This window comes from Macaca thibetana, chromosome 3, assembly GCF_024542745.1.
Source record: "Macaca thibetana thibetana isolate TM-01 chromosome 3, ASM2454274v1, whole genome shotgun sequence".
NCBI lineage: Eukaryota > Metazoa > Chordata > Mammalia > Primates > Cercopithecidae > Macaca > Macaca thibetana.
This window is the reverse complement of record NC_065580.1, coordinates 23,927,481-23,948,900: the sequence shown is the minus strand read 5'-3', so window position 1 is coordinate 23,948,900 and position 21,420 is coordinate 23,927,481. Positions and strand designations below refer to the sequence as shown.

Here is a 21,420-nt window from a genome sequence, read left to right as displayed (position 1 = left end):
TGAGGTGATAGATACCCCATTTACCCAATGTGATTATTACACACTGCATACCTCTATCAAAATATATCATGTACACCCTATATATATAAACCTACTATGTACCTGCAAAAATTAAAAAGGAACTGATTTTGAATATATGTTACATAAAGATATATACATATCTTTCTATAAAAATAGTAAATTTTATTGCAGAAATTAGAATCTATAGTTCTCAGACGTGAACATATCATCCTTAAAATGAGATATTTCCACTGGTCAGAAAGTGAAAAGTAGCTCCTGAAGCTTTAGTGAGAATTATAGACTTTGCATAACCACTTTCATTTTTAATACTACTTTCCAAAAAAGATATAGGTACCAGAACAAGTCTCATTTCTATTTGCTTCTTTTCAGTTTTCATTCTCAGCTTGCAAGTTTAATGTTCAAAAGAGCAAAGAAGGAACAGGAAGAGTGGTCATGTGGAAAATGGGAATCAGGAACAGCTTTACCATGGAGGCCACCTTTTGTGGATCTACTCTGGGTAAGATCAAGGGTTCTCATTCACAGCTCTCAAAGCTTTAAACCAAATATACATAATTTAATGTAAATGTTATAGTACAGACAATAGCACTTTCTTCCTATTTAAATAATACTAATATTTAATCAATTCTATAAACAGGATGAATAAACTCCCACAATATGGTATCTCTATTTCCTAATTTCCCTTTGTTTAGAAAGGAAGATTTAAGCATATAAATAGAATACTCTAATTGGTTGTTTCATATGGTAATCTTTAAATGCTTGTTATTTTTAAGGAGGTATCTACAGATTTTTAATATTTTTTATTGGATTTGCTATTTGCAAGGCAAAATGGACTTTTGGGAGTCAATATATGTTTAAATGAAAGCACTTGGTTCCCTGAACAAAAACTTAAAGTGTGCTTTGTAGTCCCATTTAAGAAATCTTTTAGTTACATCTAGCATATCCTAACATGGTTAGAATACTCCATATTAAAATAATAGTCACATTATCAGAAAAATGTATCAACTTAAAGGAAAGTTCTAGAAATCCACATATGTACTTTCCAGCTAGTTTTTAAAGCACTTTGAAATTGATATAACATTATTTGTGATGATGAAAATATTTTCTCATAAAATCTTTACACGAGTTTTTCTCAAAGTGATTATTACCACCATTTCTAACTGGCAACCAAATATTCTAGAACTGTCTTACTGAATTTTTTTCTGCCTTTACAACATATACTAATGTGTGTTAAATCAGCTTTGGTCCAGATGGTGGAAAAGGGACAAGGGAAAGCAATGAGCTGTTAAATAACCTGCCCTGGAGAAGAAAATCTAAAGAACAGAATATGGAATCATATCAATGTTTTGTTTATACTGTTTTGCAATGTACCTGCTAAGAAAAATTATTAACTTACCCTCAAGGGTGGATAAACCTATTGATGTTTTAGGTAATAAACGAGGCACTCATTTCAGCACAAAAGACCTGGAATCAATGGGATATCATTTTTGTGATTCTCTCTTGGACTATTGTGATCCCGACCGGACTAAGGTAAGCAAAGTGCATTTGGTAATGCATCAGACTCCAGCCTATCAGATACCATAAGCTGACTATGGGCCTATGCGGTGTTTGCCTTTTAATGTCCCAACAGTGTTGTTGGGGGTTTGGCACTTAATTTCCCAGTAACAGTTGTTCCAGGTGTCTATAAATACTCAAATAGTTTAATTAGGAAATAAAGTTATTTTGTAATGAGCTCATGTATTTATTTTTCCCTAGTATTATCGGTGCCTGAAAGAATTAGAAGAAATGGAAAGACATATAACACTGGAAAAAGTCTTTGAGGATTCAGATACTCCTGTGATACACATTACATTGGATCTAGAGTCTAGGTAACTCAAGGCTACTGAAGTAATGCAATTTGTTGTGCTGCTTTACTATGTGCTTCATAATTATACCAGCATGTTATTGTCAATTCTCAACTGAAAATCCCAACTATAAGTGGTGGAAAATTTCTCCCATGCCCATTATTTTGGCCAGACCTCATTAAGACTTCATTTATTATTTTTATCAAGTAACATGAACATTACTGTGTACAGCGTACTAGGTGTGAAAGACATATGAAACTGATTTTTGTTTGGTTATTGTTTTTGTTTTTCTCTTTCTTTTTAATATACTTTATTTTAGTTTTTTAGAGCAGTTTCAGATTCACAGTAAAATGGAATGGGAAGTACAGAGAGTTCCCATATATCCCCTATGAGAGTGGTACTTGTTTACAGTTCATGAGTGTACACTGACACATCTTTATCATCCAAAGTCCACTGTATATGTTAGGCTTCACTTTTGGTGTTAATTCTGCAGGTTTAGACAAATGTATAATATATGTATTCACTATTATAGTATGATACAGAGTATTTTCACTGTATGGATTCACCCTAAGAACCCACCTATTCAACCGTCTCTCCCTACTAACCCCTGGAAACCAGATATTTTACACTGTCTCCATAGTTTTGCCTTTTCCAGAATGGCATATAGGTAGGAGCACACAGTATGTGGCCTTTTCACACTGGCTTCTTTCACTTAGTAATATGCATTTAAGTTTCTTCCATCTCTTTTCATGGCTTAATAGCTCATTTATTTTTTGCACTCAGTAATATTCCATTGTCTTAATGAACACAGTTCATATATCAGTTTACCTACTGAAGGACATCTTGGTTGCCTCCAAGTTTTGCCAATTATAAATAAAGTTGCTATATACATCCATGTGCAGGTTTTTGTGTAGACATAAGTCTTTGACTTCTTTGAGTAGATATCAAGGAGCATGGTTTCTAGACAGTATGATAAGAATATGTTTCGTGGCTTTTCTTCTTCCAGCATTGGAGTCGATGTTACCTCTTCATTTTTTATTTTATTGTGGTAAGAACACTTAGTATGAAATTTACCATCTTATTTACTGTACAATATTTTATTATTTTTGATACAATATTGTAGAGCAGATCTCTAGAGTTTATTCATCTTGCTTAACTGAAATATTTTGCCCTTTAATTAGAAAGTCCCATTCCCCCACAACCCTCTAGAAACCACCATTTGACTTTTATTTTATGAATTTGACATTTTAGATACTTCATAAAAGTGAAATCATGCAGTATTTGTCTTTCTGTGATTGGCTTATTTCACTTACTGTAATGTCCTCGCTGTTTATCCATGTTGTTAACATATTGCAGAATTTCCTTCTTTTTTAAAGCTGAATAGGAAGCCACTGTATGGATACGCATTTTCTTTATCCATTCATTTGTCAAAAGATATTTAGGTTGTTTCTACATATTGGCTATTGTGAATAGTGCTGCAATAAAAACGGGAGTGCTAATGTCTAGATTTCAGTTCTTTTGGATAAATACCCAGAAGACTGCTGGATCATATGGCAGTTCTATTTTTAGACTTTCTGAGGAACCTCTGTGCTGTTTTCAGTAGCAGCTGCACTGTTTTGTATTCCCACCACAGTGTACAAGGGTTTCTATTTCTCCACATGCTCCCTAACACTTGTCTTTTGATTTTTTTGATGACAGCCATCCTGACAGGCAAGAGGTGATATCTCATTGTATTTTAATTTGCATTTCCCTGATAAACGATGTTGAGCACTTTGTCACATACCTGTTGACCAGTGTGTCTTACTGTAGAAATATCTATTCAAGTACTTAGCCCATTTTATTAAAAAATCAGGTTATAGGGGTTTTTGCTATTAAGTTGAAGGAATTCCTTATATATTTTGGAGACTACCCCTCATCAGATGTATAGTTTGCGCATATTTTTTTCCATTCTGTAGGCCGTTTTTTCACTCTATTGTTCCCTTGGTTGTACAGAAGCTTTTTAGTTTGATGTAGTCCATGTGTTTATTTTTGGGTTTGTTGCTTATGCTTGTGGTGTTGTATCTATGAAATCTTTGCAGAGATCAGTGCCATGGAGCTTTTCCCCTACGTTTCTGGAAGTTTTGTAGTTTCAGGTCTTATGTTTAAGTGTTTAGCCCATTTTGAGTTGATTTTTTTTTTGTACAGTAACCAATTTTATTCTTTTGCATGTGGATATCCAGTTTCCCAGCATTATTTGTTGAAGATAGTATTCTTTTCCCATTGTGTATCCTTAGCACCCTTATTGAAGATTATTTGGTCATATATGTGTGGACTTATTTTGGGGCCCTGTATTCTATCCTGTAAGTATAGATGTCGCTCTCTCTTTGTCAGTGTCATACTCATTTGATTACTGTAGCTTTGTAATATTAATTTGAAATCAGAGAAAGTGATGACTCCAGCTTTGTTTTTTTTTCTCAGGATTGATTTGATTTGGCTATTCATGGTCTTTGGTGATTCCATATGAATCACAGAACTGTTTTTCCTATTTTTTGTAAAAGGTACCATTGGGATTTTGATAGTGTTTGTATTGAATGTGTAGATCACTTTGAGTAGTATGGGCATTTTAACAATATTAACAATATTAAGTCTTCTGATCCACCAACAGGGGATGTCTTTCCATTTATTTCAGTCTTCTTTAATTTCTTTTATCAATGTTTTATAGTTTTCATTATACAAGTCTTAGTTAGGTTTATTCCTATTTTATTCTTTCTGGTGCTATTGTAAATGGGATATTTTCCCAATCACCTTTTCAGATAGCTCATTATTAGTATATAGAAACACAATGGATTTTTGTATGCAGATTTTGTAACCTGTAACTTTGTGAGTTTATTTATTAGTTCTCGCAGTTTTTTTTTTAATGGAGTCCATAGGGTTTTCTATATACATATATAAGATTATGTCCTCTAGAAACAGGGACAATTTTACTCCTTCATTTCCAGTTTACATGCCTTTTCATTTGTTCTTTTGCCTAATTGCTCTGGCTTGGACTTCCAGTATTATGTTGAATAGAAGTGGCAAGGTGAGCATCCTTGCCTTGTTCCTGATCTTAGGGTAAAAGCCTTCAGTTTTTTACCATTAAGTATGTTATTAGCTGTGGGCTTTTCATATATGGCCTATATTATGTTGAAGTGCTTTCCTTCTAAGTTTGTTGAGGAAAGGATATTGAATTTTGTCAAGTACTCTTTCTCTATTGAATCATGGATTTTTATCCTTTATTCTGTTTGTATGGCTTATCACATTAATTGATTTGCATATATTGAACCATCCTTGCATCCCAGGGATAAATCCCACCTAGTCATGGTGGACAATCTTTTTAATGTGTTTTTACATTTAGTTTTCTAGTATTTTCTTGAGAATTTTTGTATCTATGTTCATGAAGGATATTAGCCTGTGGCTTCCTTTTCTTGTGGTATCTTTGTCTAGATCTTTGGTATCAGGTTAATGTGAGTCTCCTAAAATGAATTGAAAGTTTGCTCCTCTTTGAGTTTGAGAATGATTGGCATTAATTATTCTTTAAACGTTGGATAGAATTCACCAATGAAGCCATCTAATCCTGGGCTTTCTTTGTTGGGAGATTTTCAATTACTCATTAAATCTCCATAATAGTTATAGGCCTGTTCAAACTTTCTATTCATCCAAAATTTAGTCTTGGTAATTTGTATGTTTCTAGGAGTTTATCTGTTTCATGCAGATTATTTAGATTGTTGTTATACAACTGTTCATAATAGTCTCTTATGATTCTTTTTATTTCTGCAGTATCAGCTATAAAGTTTCCTCTTTCATTTTTTATTTTATTTGAGTCTTCTCCATTTTTCATAATTAGTTTAGCTAAGAGTTTGTCAATTTTGGCTTTTCAAAAAACTAATTCTTAGTTTCACTGATTTTTTTCTATTGTTTTTCTATTTTCTATTTTATTTCTGCTTTAATCTTTGTTTTTCCCTTCTTCTGCTAATTTTAGGCTTAGTTTGTTCTTTTCTATCTCCTCGAGGTATAAAGTTAGGTCATTTATTTGAGAATCTTTATTCTTTTTTAAACATAAACATTTATCACAATAAATTTCCCTCTTCGTACTGCTTTTGCTATATTCCATTAATTCTGGCATATTATGTTTTCATTTTTGTCTCAAATTGTTCTTAATTTCCTTTTTTATTTCTACTTTGACCCAATGATTGTTCAAGATTGTGCTGTTTAATTTCTTTATGCTTGTAAATGTGAATATTCCAGTTTTCCTTCTGCTATTTATCTAGTTTCACCCCATTATGGTCAGTAATAATACTTGTTAAATTTGTTAAGGCTTGTTTTGTGGCCTAAAATGTGATCTATCCTGGAGAAAGTTCCAGATGTGCTTGAAAAGACTATGTAGCTTGCTGCTGTTGGGTACAATGTTCTGTATATGTCTGTTAGATCCATTTGATCTATAATGTTGTTCGAGCCCTCTGTTTCCTTATTGATCATCTATGTCAATATTCTATTATTGAAATGAGGTATTGAAGTCTCCTGCTATCATTGTATTGCTGTTTCTCTCTTCGGTTCTATCAATGTTTGTTTTATATATTTAGGTGCTCTGATGTTGGCTGCATATATATTTGTGATTGTTATATCTTCATAGTGTATTGATCCTTTTATTTGTTATCTCTTCCTAGTGGATTGACCCTTTTATCATTATATAATATCCTTGTCTCTCATGACAGTTTTTTACTTAAAGTCTACTTTATCTGATATAACTATAACTATTCTTGCTCTCTTTTAGTTGCCATTTTAGCATGGAATATTTTCCCATCCCTTAATTCAGCCTATGTATGTCCTTAAATCTAAAAGGAGTATCTTGTAGATAGATTGTAGTTGGATCCTCTTTTTTTAATCCATTCAGCCATTCTATGTCCTTTGATTGAGTTTAGTCCATTTATATTTAAGGTCATTATTGATAGAAGATTTACTATTGCCATTTTGTTGTTTTCTATTAGTCTTATAGTATTTTTTTTTCTTTTCTTCTCTTCAAATTATTTCTTATGCTGTCACTACCCACAGAGAAGTGAGATGACACAAAAGCAGTATAATAAAAGGTAATGAATAATAACTGGAAAATTCAGTACCAGGGGAATATAGTTGGAAGAAACAATGTACTAATTTTATAAGCTCCCACTTATAGGTGAGTACAGTACTTACAGGAAAGGTAAAACAAATGTATGATTCTTCCCTTATATTTACACATTTTTCAGTCTTGAGTTAGTGCCCCTGCAACTTTCCCTGGTGACTAATATGTTTGTTTCCAGATGCAGAGTATCATTTTGAGCTCATGAGTTTGTTTATATAATATTTGATGTACTCTAATCAATTTCAGTCATTATTATTTGAATGCTCAAATTTTCCCCAACCTTGACAAGACCGATTAAGTTGGCCTGTGTTTTTTGACATGACTCTCATAGTCTTCAGTAACTTTCAGCCATGATGGGATTTCCCAGGCTCATCTTGTATATTTCCTGCACCAGAACTGGAATCTACCATTTCTCTCAGAAGTCCTGGTTCTTTTCAGTGAAAAGGGATATTTAGATAACATAGCCTAGATGATAGTTATTATTGCTTCTAGTTTTTTTTCCAGGGGATTGAGTTGGGAAATATGTATTTTCATAAGAAAAAATCTTCAGTTCATAATTATATTTCCAGTTCAAATTTAAGATTATAGAACTTATTCTTCCTTATTTTTTATACTTCTCTTTTCTCGTATACTGAAAAATCTTCATTCCTAATTACTTTAGGGTAAATATTTACCTACTTCTTCCTTTTCCTATCATATACCCATAATAATGCCACCAATAAAATCACTATTGAATGCAGTTTAACATTTCTTTGTAATTCTTTTTAAGCTTCGTATAAAGTAGTTTTTAAAAGGGGAGAGATTATTTTCTCTGTGTGGCTATGCCAGCAGTCTGACAGTTAAGTGTCTTTGTTTTTGATTATATTAATTTTTAGGAATAACTTTTATTAATTTTTTTGTTTTTAAATTATATAACATGTTTACCTAAGAACATCACAACTATATAACAGGGAACATTCAAAAAAGTGTTGATTCTACCCCATCTCCCTCTCTCTACCCTGTTTCCTTCCTTGTTCCATGGGTAACTATTTTCATTATTTTTTTTACTTTGTTTTACTTTGAAAATATGAGTGAATAACCACATATTTTCATGTCCTGTACCTTATACGAAAGGTAGTATACCATCAGTGTTGTTCCATATCTTGCTCTTTTCACTTACAATACTCTGGAAGTCACTGTAGATTTTTCAGTACATAGGGGTTTTCCTTATTTCTGTGTAGTACTCTACAGTTTGGGTATATCATAATTTACTCAGTCTGTCCTCTACTGATGGAACATTTGAAAATAACCTACTTTTTCCAAATAGTATTTTTTTCGTAGATTCAGGGGGGTATATGTGTGGGCTTGTTACATGGATTTATTGCATAATGCTGGGGTTTGGGCACCCATTGAACCCGTCACCCAAATTGTGAATATAATGCCCAACAGGTGGTTTTTCAACCCCTCTCCTCCACCTTCCTCCTGACTCTTGGAGTCCCCAATGCCTGTTGTTTCCATCTTTATGTCCATGTCTACCCTTTGTTTGGCTCCCACTTATAAGAGAGAACATGCGGTATTTGAAAACGATTTACTTTTAAATGTGGTTCTAAATTAGGATAAAAGAAGTGAGATCAAATAAGATAATGTGTAAGTAAATCCTCTATAACTTTGTGCTGTAAAATACTATATAAATAATATATATCATGTGTTATCTATCAGCTACCTTATAAGAAATTCAGGAATTTATGGTAAATTGGGACATAAACTTGATTTCCTAGGACCAATCAATATTCTACAGGAGTCTGGAGTCTGTTTTTTGAGGTTGCAGAATCATTCCATGTTGGTTATTTTGGAAACTTTGTAACATCTGATACACATTGAAGAAAGCTTCATCCTTACATGTGCAGAAATATTACAAATGTGCTACTTATGTATATTGCCCTTTCTAAAAAGGAACATAATAATCACCATCTACTTTTTCCAGAGATATAAACCAATTTCAAATGAAAGCGTCCAAATATTTTAAGAACTTCGCATGCAGAAACACGTAGAAGGCATAGCTTCATTCTATGCTTAAGAAAGCAAGGCCACACCAGTAGTGATGGGTGAAAAATGGGTGAAGCTGACTTTCAGGACAATAAAAGGAAGAACTCCCTAATAATGAGTCTGAGAAGGGTTAGTGGAAAGTAGTTAGTACCTTACAGAAAGGATTCAGCCAGGCCGGGCATGGTGGCTCACGCCTGTAATCCCAGCACTTTGGGAGGCCGAGGCAGCAGATCACCTGAGGTCGGCAGTTTGAGACCAGCCTGACTAACATGGATAAACCCCATCTCTACTAAAAATACAAAATTAGCCAGGCATGGTGGCGCATGTCTGTAATCCCGGCTACTTGGGAGGCTGAGGCAGGAGAATCGTTTGAACCCAGGAGGCGGAGGTTGTGGTGAGCCGAGATCGTGCCATTGCACTCCAGCCTGGGCAACAAGAGCAAAACTATGTCTCAAAAAACAAAATGAAACAAAACAAAACAAAAACAGAAAGGATTCAGCCAAAGCTGGAGGACCATCTGCTATGGGACTTAATTAAATAATTCCTATTTGTGAGAAAGATTTAGTTAAATTATTCCTGAGGCCTAAAAAATTATAAGATTCTAATGGATACTATCAATTTAACAATTCATCTTAAGAAAATAAAAACATTTCTAATAAATAGGAAATAGACATTTAAAATACAGCCTGCCAGTCAATGTCTTTGATTTTTAGAAGTATATATTAAATAGAAAATACTATTATAAAGCAATTTAAAACATAGACCTTTCAGTATAGATGCCTACTGTGTTATAAAATCAAGGCTGATATGAACAACAGTTATGATATGTTAATTATTATTTAAAAATTTGTTTGCTTTTATTTTTTCATAAATTTGGTTACCTTCTATGATGGCATAAGTGAAACACATCAAGTCAGTATTGAGAAACCCTTAACTTTCTAACCATATGTGGCAGCCTTCTATATAATTTTAGGAGTTTCCATATTACAAATGAGGAGTTTAAGGCCTACAGTGAATTAACCTCAGCGTGTTCTCTTGCCTTTGGCTCTCTTTAAGCTGGATCTAACACAGAAATAAAGATAAGTAAATTTACCTGGAGGGCCATTTTATAAGTACTTTGTAGCTGTGTCTGAGAAGCAAAGTAAAATAAAATCCATTGGAACTTAAATTGTGAGTGCAGAGGAGAAATTTTCCAAATGAAACTTAAATTCCTTTTATAGCTGCTGCTTAAAAAGGAGCATTGTGTTTCAAAATAAGGAAATGTAGAAGTTTCTTTGATTTAAAAGCATTGATACATTTTCTGATTTGCAATGGAAAATATTTCCTTATAGAGAATACAATAGTGCCACTAGTACAAGCAATATTTTATAATTAATATAAAAAAGATAAAGCAACTTTAAAAGGTATCTTGTTTAATGAAAAAATATTTTCTAATGCACATTCATTCAGATACTATGGTAAATATAATAAACTAGTTATGTAGTTTCTTAGCCAAAAAAGGAAAATATTTAATGGTAGACAATTAAAATATGCTTAAAAACATAAATATGTGTGTATACATATTACTGTAGTTATAAAAATATGCATGCACACATATATTTGTATGTTTGCTTGTTTATTTCCAAAATACAACCCAGAGAGTTTTCTTATTTATCAATCTGTATAGCTTCTTATTTGCTTCTCTTATTATCTTACTCTGTTTAATGTTGCTACAACAGAATACCTAAAACTGGGTAATTTATAAAGAAAAGAGGTTTCTTTAGCTCATGGTTTTGCAGGTAAGGAAGTACAAGCACGATGGTAGCACCTGCTCAGTTTCTGGTGAGGGCTTTTCATGCTGCATCATAACATGGCAGAGAAGGTCAAAGGGGAAGTGCACACAGGCGAAGAGGCAAAAATCCAAGGGGCATCTTTGCTTTATAATAACCCACTCTTGTGGGAACGAATCCATCACCACAACAACTAATCCAGTTTCACAAGAGTGAGAACCAGGTCGTTCATAAGGGACCCACCCCCATGACCCAAACATCTCCCACTAGGCCCCACGTCCCAACACTGGCACATTAGGAATCAAATTTCAACATGAGTTTGAGTGCGGACAAAGCATAAGGGCTAAACCATATTACAGCACTTGTCTTACTGTATTAGCTAGAACTTCCAGTATGATACTGAGTGGAAGAGCTATGAGAAGACATCCTTGTCCTGTCCTCAGTCAAAGCAGGAAAGCATCTAGTTTCTCACCATTATGTATGATGTTAGCTATAAGGTTTCTGTAGATACCAAGTTGAACAAGGTTCCCTCTACTTTGTTAGCTGAGAGTTTTTGTCATGCATATGTGTTGGGTTTTGTCGAATGCTTTTTCTCCACCTATTGATAACATTTTTTTTTTCTGCTTTAGCCTGTTAAAGTGATGGATTACATCAACTGATTTTTGAATGTTTAAACAGCCTGGCATACCTAGAATAAATCCTACTTGGTCATGGTTTATAATTCTTTCTATTCCTTGTTGGACTCAATTTGCTAATATTTTCTCAAAGATTTTTGCACCTGTGTTCCTAAGACATACTGGTGTAGTTTTTCTTTCTGACAGTATCTTTGTCTGCTTTTGGTATTAGGATAATGCTAGCCTTTTAGAAAAAGTAAGTGTTCTCTCTGTTTCTATTTTCTGGAACAAATTTTAGAAAACTAGTATTATTTTTTCCTTAAATGTTTGGTAGAATCCACAATACACCATCTGGGACTTGTGCTTTGTTTTGCAGGGTCACTAATTATCAATTCGATTTATTTAATTGATAATAGATCTAGTAGATCTATATATCTATTAGAGCTATATATCTCCCAGTGTGAGTTCTGGTAGATTGTGTCTTTCAAGAAGCTGGTCTATTTCATCTAAGCTATAAAATTTGTGAGGACACAGTTGTTAGTACTCCTTTTTTTTCTCTTTAATTTCAATAGCATCAGTAGTGATGACCCCTCTTTTATTTCTGATGTTACCAGATTGTGTCCTTTCTTTTTTCTTGGTTAACCTGGCTAGGGATTTATCTATTTTATTGATCTTTTCAAAACAGCAGCATTGTTTTCATTGATTATTGATTCCCTGTTTTCAGTTTCTCTGATTTTTAAATTATTTCTTTTTTTCTGCTTGCATTACATCTCTATTTCTCCTTTTTCTGATTTCCTAATGTGGACACTTGGGTTGTTCATTTTAAAGCTTTCTTCTTTTCTGATATATGCATTCAATGCTATAAATTTCCCTCTAAGCACTGCTTGTGCACTATTCTACAAATATTGATAAGTTGTATTTTAAATTTAATTTAGTTAAAATATTTATCTTTGTTCACACTGGACATGATTATCGATGTAGAAAATATCAAATAATTTTTTAAAACCCTGAAACTAATAATTATAGAAATATTTAAATATACAAGGTTAATATACAATTGCCTTTCAATATACCAGCCACGAACAATTGGAATTTAAAATTAAAAACAAAATACCATCTACACTGGCACAAAAAATTAAAATACTTGGAGTAAAGCTAACAAAATATGTGTAAGATATATATGAGGAAAATTACAAACTCTGAGGAAAGAAATCAAAGAGGATCTAAATAAATGGAGAGAGAGTTTGTGTTCATAGACAGGAAGACAATATTGTTAAGATGTCAGTTCCTCCTGGCATGATTTTTGACTCAATGTAATTCCAGTCAAAATCCCAGAAAGTTACTTTGTGGCTACAGACAAACTAATTCTAAAATTTGTATGGGTGTGCAAAAGACCTGAAATAGCTAACAAAGAAGGACAAAATCTAAGGACCTACACTACTTGACTTGAAGACTTACTATAAAGCTACATAATTAAAACAGTACAGTACTAAAGAACAGACAAATGGACCAATAAAACAAAACAGAGAACCCAGAAATATATCCAACATATTTGTCACCGCTGACAAATATAGTCAATGGTGTTTGAAAAAAGAGCAACAAAAATCCCTAGTTAAATGGAGAAATAAGTCTTTTCAACAAATGTCCGGAACAACCGGACATCCACAGGCAAAAATGTGAACTAGAAGCAACTTTACACCTTTCAAACAAATTAACTCCAAATGAATTATAGACCTAGGTGTAAAATACAAAACTATAAAACTCCTAGGAGATAACATAGGAGGAAATCTAAATTCTCTTGAATTTGGTAATGACTGTTTAGATATGACAAAATCATGATCCATGAAAGAAAAAAATTAGTAAGTCTAAAGATGCTTGACACGTGAAAAAAATAAAAATAAAAGATGCTTGACATCATTTTCATTAGGAAATTGCAGATTAAAACAACAGTGAAATATCATGACACATCTATTATAATGGCTAAAATCCAAAGCACTGACAATACCAAATGCCAGTGAGGATGAGGAGCAACAAGAACTCAACACTTGATCTAGCGATTGCATTCATATAGCAGCTTTATTCATGATTGCCAAAAACTGGAAGTAACCAAAATGTCCTTCAGTAGGTGAATGGATAAAGAAACATACGTTCAGACAATGATATGTTATTCAGTGATTTTTTTTAAGTGAGCTATCAAACCATAAAAATATATGGCAGAGCTTTAATTCATATTGCTAAGTGAAAAATGTTAAGTCTGAAAAGGCCACATATTATATGATTCCAACTATATGACACTGGGTTGCCAGAAGTTCTGGGAAAAGGAAGGATGAATAGATGGAGCACAGAGGAATTTTAGGGCAGTTAAACTACTATTTATGATACTGTAATGATGGAGATATATCATTATACAGTTGTCAAAACTCATAGAATATATACCACAAGAGTCAACCCTAAGGTAAACTATAATTTTTAATAATGTATCAGTGTTGTTTAATCAGTTGTAACAAATGTACCACATACTATCAGATGTCTAATTTACAAATGTACTACATACTATAATTTAGGAAGCTATGTGGGGAATGGGGGCATGTGTATGGGAACTCTGTACTACCTGCTCAATTTTTCTGTAAACCTAGAACTTTTCTAAAAACATAAATTATATTAATTTTAAAATAATACATGAAAAATATAACCCAGAAATGTTTTCTTTCTTGTATTGGCTCTCAAGCAAAAAAAAAAAAAAAATGTCCTACCATTGCAATAAATGATTATAATTAGAAATAGATTTGTTTGACCCTTTTTTCTTGAGGTACTATGTTTCATATGGTGCTGCATTGCTTTATGTAGAATGGATATAGTGATATAAAAATAAATGAATTTTAAGAGCTATTGATACCCATGACATCTAGGAAACTCCCCTGATATCGCATTTATTCATTAACATATTAACAAACCTTACTGAGTGCCTACTACATGCTGAGCACTATTTCCACTCTGGTGATAGAGCAGTGAGCCAGACGGAAAAAAAAAATCTACTTTTCTGGAGCTTACATTCCATTAACACATTCCCAAACCTTTATATCTCTCCACACATTCAACAAAAACCCTCTAAGTTGTCTGGAACTACTAAACATCTAAACCACCTTTGTAAACATTCTTCCTCTTCTTCTTCTTCCCCACCACCCCTCTGCTACCCCCGCTCCGAGATGGTGTTTCGCTTTTGTTGCCCAAGTTGGAGTGCAATGGCACAATCTTGGCTCACTGAAACCTCCGCCTCGTGGGCCCAGGCGATTCTCCTGCCTCAGCCTCCTGAGTAGCTGGGATTACAGGCATGTGCCACCATGCCCAGCTAATTTTTGCATTTTTAGTAGAGACGGGGTTTCACCATGTTGGTCAAGCTGGTCTCGAACTCCTGACCTCAGGTCATCCACCTGCCCTGACCTCCCAAAGTGCTGGGATTACAGACGTGAGCCACTGCGCCTGGCCACTTCTTATAATTAGAACTTTTCAACCATTCAAATAAGAGAATAAAAGCAACAGCTGAAATTTTAAGATGCCACCAAAACATTGTGTAAACCAAAATTATTATTATTTTTTTTAGTAGCCGAGGCTCTGACAGTTCAGAATCCATTGACTCTCTGACTGACCTTCTCAAGTTAACTTCTCAGGTATGACTGAATATTTTTGCTTATATGTGGATATGCTGTGTAGGTACTGTTCTTATTGTGACTAATAATCAGGTAAAAAATTGCAGATATGTCATTATTTTATCATCACTGTTACTTATTTTCCAACTATGTACATATTTTAAATCATAGAATTATTTAACCTTAGGGTTTCTTATTCTAACATCCTTGCTTTATAGATGAGGATACTTAAGATCCATAGAGATGAAATTATTTCTTAAAAGCCATACAACTTGTTAGTGACAGAGGTGGTAGCCTAACATACATCACCTGACTGCTTAATTTATGAATTTATTATCAACTATGTATTGAGCTCCAACTACTTATCAGGCGCTGGCTGAGTGCTGAGGATAGAGCAGTGAACAAAATGAGACAACAGCTTTCCCTTTGTTATCTTACATTCTGGCAGGGAGAGATAAAAAATAAAGAAGGTAAGTAAAACACATGATGTGTTACATGGGGATAAGTGCCTAAGGAGTAAAAAAGCAGGAGGGGGAATAAAGAGTTTAGGTGGATATTGCAGTTTTGGATAGAGGCTACCAAAGTAAAAGATAAATACTTAAGTAAGAATTCAAAGGAAATGAGGGACAAGCCAAGTAGATACTAGGTATATTAACTACTTTTTGGTACATAACAACTTCAAAACCTCAGTGGCTTACAACAAACTTTTATTTTCTCACTCATGGGTCTGCAGGTTGGCTCTATTAGACATGGGTTGGGTCAACTGGTCTTGGATTCAGGCCACAGGTTGAGTTCAGTTATGTTCCACATGTTTCTCATTTGCTTGGGCTAGAGAATACACAGGGAAGATCCTATGGTGAAAACCTGGAGTATATAAGGGGAAACCAAGCAATATAATCCCTAACACACACTGTTAATAGTCTACCTCAAAACCTTTTTCCAGTGACCCAATCTGTTAGGCAGATTTTCTGTCTTTCAAACTATCACTTGAGACAGTGTTACCAAATGTATCACTTCTACATAATTTGTGTCATAATTCTTCTTTAATTCATTTGTTTTTAATAAGTAAAAATTATATGTATTTATTGTATATGACACATTGTTTTGAAATATGTATACCTTGTGGAATGGTGAAATTGAGCTAACATATTCATTACCTCACATACTTATTTTTGTGGTGAGAACACTGAAAACACTTAAAATCTATTCTTAGCAATTTTCAGTATAATATGTTGTTATTAACTACAGTCACAATGATATAACAATAGATCTCTTGAGCTTATTCCTCCTATCTAATTGGAATTTTGCATCCTTTGACCAACACCTGCCCAACCCACACCCCTTCACTCCTGAAGCCCCTGGTAACTACCATTCTACTCTCAACTTCTATGAGCTCAGCGTTTTTTTGTTTTTAATACTCCACACATAAGTGAGATCATGATCTTTCTGTGCCTGGCTTATCTCACTTAATATAATGTCCTCCATGTTCATCTATATTACTCCAAGTGACAAGATTTCCTTCTTTTTAAAGGCTGAACAATATTTCATCGTGCTACATACCACATTTTCTTTATCCATTTATCTGTTGATGAACACTTAAGTTGATTCCATACACTGGCTATTGTGAATAGTGCTGCAATGACCATGGGAGTGCAGGCATCTCTTTGACATACTGATTTCCTTTCCTGTAGATATAGACTCAGTGGTAGGATTGCTAGTTTAGATGATAATTCTATTTTTAATTTTTTGAGGAACTTCCATACTGTTTTCCATAATGGCTGTACTAATTTATATTCTTACCAATAGTGTGCGGGGGTTCCTTTTCTCCACATCTCCAACACTGATTATCTTTTTTTTTTTTTTTTAATAACAGCCACTCTAACAAGCATGAGGTAATACCCATATTTGGTTTTAACTTGCATTTCTCTGATGATTAGTGATGCAGGGCATTTTTAAATATACCTGTTGGCCATTTGTATTTGTTCTTTTGACAAATATCTATTCAGAGCCTTTGCCCATTTTTTAATCAGGCTATTTGTTTTCTTACTATTGAGTACCTGATACATTTTGGATATTAGCCCCTTATCAGATGTACGGTTTGCAGATATTTTCTCCCATCCCATTAGATGTCTCATCATTCTGTTGATTGTTTCATTGGCTGTACAAAAGCTTTTTAGTTTGATGTAATCTCATGTATCTGTTTTTGCTTTTGTTGCTTGTGTTTTCAAGTTCATATCCAAAAAAATCATTGCCCAGACCAATGACATGGAGCTTTTCCCCTATATTTTTTTCAGTAGTTTTATAGCTTCAAGTCTTACATTTAAGTCTTTAATCCAATTTTAGTTGATTTTTGTACATAGTGTGAGATGAGTCTAATTTCATTATTTTGCATGTAGATATCTTATTGTCCTAACAGCATTTATCGAAGATACTGTCCTTTTCACATTGTGTGTTCTTGGCACTTCTGTCAAAAGTCAATTGACTACAAATGCACAGATTTATTTTGGGGCTATTTCATTCAATTGGTTTATGTGTCTGTTTTTCTGCCAGTACCATGCCATTTTGATTTCTGTCATTTTATAGTATATTTTAAAGTCAGACAGTGTGAGCTTCCAGCTTTGTTCATGTAGCTCAAGACTGTTTTGGCTAGTTGGGCTCTTTTGTGGTTCCATATAAGTTATAGAATTTGTTTTCTATTTCTCTGAAAAATCCCATTGGAATTTTAATAGGGATTGTACTGAATCTGTAGATCACTTTGGGTGGTATAGACAGTTTGACAATTCTTCTGATCCGTGAGCACAAGATACCTTTCCATTTCTTCATAGAAGATATTCCATGTCTTCTATTTCTTTTATCAATGTTTTATCATTGTCAGTATACAGGTCTTTCACTTCCTTGGTTAAATTTATTCCTACTTTTTTTGGTAGATATTATAAACTGAATTATGTTCTTGATTTCTTTTTTAGATAGCTTGTTTTTTAGATAGTTTATTAATTATAGTTTGTATAGAATCACTACTGATTTTGCATGTTTTTTTATCCTTCAACTTTACTGAATTTTTAAATTCTGTTCTTTGCTGAATTTTTAAATTCTGTTCTTTGATGGAGTTTTCTATATATAAGATCATGTTGTCTGCAAACAAGGACAATTTAACTTCTTCCTTTTAATCTTGTCTAATTCCTCTGGCAAGGACTTCAGTACTATGTTGAACAGAAGTGGTAAAAGTGGGCATCATTGTCTTGTTCCTGATCTTAGAGGAAAAGCTTTCAAGTTTTCACCACTGGGTATGATGTTAGTTTTGGGTTGTCATAGACGGCCTTTATTGTATTGAGGTACATGCATTTTATATCTTATTTGTGGAGCATTTTTATCATGAAAGGATGTTGAATTCTATCAAATGTTTTCTTCTGCATATATTGAGATGATCATAGGGTTTTTGTCCTTCATTCTGCTGTTGTGATGTATCAGATTTATCAATTTGCATATGTTGAACCATCCCTGTATTCCTGGGATGAATCCACTTGATCATGATGAATAATCTTTTATTGTGCTGCTACATTTGGTTTGTTAGTATTTTGTCGAGGATTTTTCCATCTATGCTCATCAGGGATATTGGCCTGTTATCTTTTTCTTGTAGCTTACTTGTCTGGCTTTGGTATCAGAGAAATGCTAGCCTCATGAAATGAATTTGGAAATACTCCCTCTTCTTCAATTTTTTGGAAGAGTTTAAGAAGGATTCATATTAGTACCTCTTTAAAGGTTTGGTAGAATTCAGCAGTGAAACCATCAGGTCCCCAGCTTTTCTTTGATGGGGAACTTTTTATTTCTAATTTAATCTCCTTATTCATTATTCATCTATTCAGATGTTCTGCTTCTTCATGATTCAGTCTTGGTAGGTTATATGTAGCTAGGAATTTATTTCTTCTAGGTTATCGAATTCGTTGGCATATAATTGTTTATAATGGCAGTCTTTTATGATCCTATTATCCTATTTCTGTGGTGTTGGTTATAATGTCTCATCTTTCTTTTCTGACTTTATCTGAGTCTTCTCTGTCTCCTTAGTCTAGCTATAGATTTGTCCATTTTGTTTTAAAAACAAAAAACAAAAAACAAACAAACAAAAAAAAACCTCTTCATTTCATTGGTCTTTACTATTGTTTTTCTAGTCCCTATTTCATTTATTTTTGCTCTGATATTATTTTCTTCCTTCTGCTAACCCATGCTTAGTTTGTTCTTCTTTACCTAGTTCCTTGAAGTGTAACACTAAATTGTGTATTTCAGAACTTATCTTTCCTTTTTTTCCAGCCCCAGCTCAAAAGATCTTCTTTTCTGATGTAGGTGTTTATTGATGTGAACTTCCCTCTTAGAACTGCTTTTGCTGCATCTGATAAGTTTTGATATATTGTATTTCCATTTTTTGTTTGTCTCAAGATATTTTTGAATTTCCCTTTGAATTTCTTTACTGACCGATTGGCTGTTCAGGAGCGTATTGTTTAATTTCCATGTGCTTGTGAATGTGTCACTATTTTTCTGTTATATTTTCCTAATTACCTACTATCCAGTCACAAAAGCAATGACTATGACAAAGTTTAGGTTTTGTTAGGACAGCATCTTACTTCTGCATATCAATTTCTGTAGTTTTCAGATTTTAATGCATAACACCCTCAGACTGTTAATGACTTACAATAGCAAACATTTATTGTCTTGTTCATGAATCTGAAGGTCAGCTGTGGCTCTACTGAACTAATCAGAAATCAGCCAAACTTAGCTCCTAATTGTGGGTTGGGTTCAGGTTTATTCCACCTTTCTTTCTTCACCTAGACCAGCAGCCAACTAGAGCATATTCTGCTCATGGCCAATCACAAGAGTTCAAGAGGGCAAGCCAAACCATGCAAATATATTTAAAGCCTCTGTTTAACATTCCACTGGCCAAATCAAGACATATGTCTAAATTCAACATCAATGGGGTGGGGAAGTATAATTATAATAGTGAACATTTAGGAACAATCCAGGGGTATGTTTTCCCAGGCCAGGAGTACTAAAAGTGCAATGGCCCTGAGGAAGGAGTGTGTCTGTCATTTTCTAGGAAGACCAAGGAAGCTAATGTGGCTAGAGAAGAATGAACAAGGAGAACAATGGTAAAACATGAAATCAGATAGGTATTGAAGGTTGCAGGAGCAGGTCATGTAAAGCCTGGTAGGCTTAGGATTTCAGTTTTTGCCTCTGAGTTTGGGAATCTTTGATCAGAAGAATGACATGATCTGCCTGAAGTGGTTAGCAGGGTCACCTTGGCTGCTGTGTTAAGAGTACAATGATGACCCATAAGGGAGACCAATTAGGGGGCTCTTATAATAATCCAGGCAAGATAAAAGTGGTGGCTGCACCAAAGTGATACTAGTAGAGGGAATGAGAAGTGATTAGGTTTTAGACATATTTTCAAGATAGTGTTAAGAGAATCTGCTGATGACATGTTTATAAGATTGAAAAATAGAAAGGAGAGAAGGTGGTCTCTAGAATTTGGGACCTGAGCATCTGGAGATTAGAGTTTCCATTCCATGAGGACAATGGTAAAATAGCAAACTTAATTTTGTTCTCTAGCTACTAAACCATATTTTGAAGATGTATCAGGACTCTCTCCATTGCAAGAGGCAAAAAAATCCTTCCAAAATGGCTTAGTCAAAAGGGATATTTGTTGGATTACTAAATAAAAAGTCTAGGGACAAGGCTGGCTTTTGTCGTGGCTTAAATGAGGGGCTCAAATGATGTCATTAAGATCCTGGAGGGTTTTTTCTCCTGCTTTCATCTCATTTCTGCCTTTTCTTGGTTGGTTCCATTCTCAGACAGACTTTCCTCTCATGGTGGTAAAATGACTATAGAAATCCAGCCTCACATCCTCACCATACTAAGTCTGGTTGAGACATCCTCCTATATAGTAGTTCCCTCAAAAATGCAGATGTTGACATTTTTAACAAAGAGGTAAAAGATCTCTTCAGTGAAAACTGTAAAATGTTGATGAAATCGAAGACACAAATAAATGGAAAGTATTTTGTGTTCATGAATCAGAAGAATATTGTCAAAATGTCCATACTACCCAAAGCTCTCTACAAATTCAATGCAATACCTATTTCAGTGACATTTTTCACAGAAGTAGAACAAACAGTACTAAAATTTGTATAGAATGACAAAAGAGCCTGAATAGCTAAAGCAAACTTGAGTAAGAACAACGAAGCTGGAGGCATCACACTTCCTGATTTTAAAATATGTTACAAAGCTACAATAACCAAAAGTATATGACACTGGCATATGAACAGACACACAGCACAATGGAGCAAAATAGAAAGCCCAGAAGTAAAACCATGCATATACAGT

At 33.9% G+C, this 21,420-nt stretch overlaps 1 protein-coding gene across 10 annotated transcripts in view; it reads left to right on the top strand.

Moving 5' to 3' along the window:
• The window catches only part of AGBL3 (AGBL carboxypeptidase 3), a 136,758-nt gene that overhangs the window by 56,994 nt on the left and 58,344 nt on the right, over positions 1–21,420 (top strand). For 6 of the 10 annotated variants that reach the window (XM_050782390.1, XM_050782391.1, XM_050782395.1 and 3 more), the window contains 4 exons: positions 391–517; positions 1,448–1,548; positions 1,774–1,886; positions 15,006–15,072. In XM_050782390.1, the coding sequence (XP_050638347.1) occupies positions 391–517; positions 1,448–1,548; positions 1,774–1,886; positions 15,006–15,072 (408 nt within the window). Of the gene's footprint in view, positions 1–390; positions 518–1,447; positions 1,549–1,773; positions 1,887–15,005; positions 15,073–21,420 lie in introns of those variants that run through there. The other 4 variants (XM_050782392.1, XM_050782397.1, XM_050782400.1 and 1 more) reach the window with 4 other exon arrangements.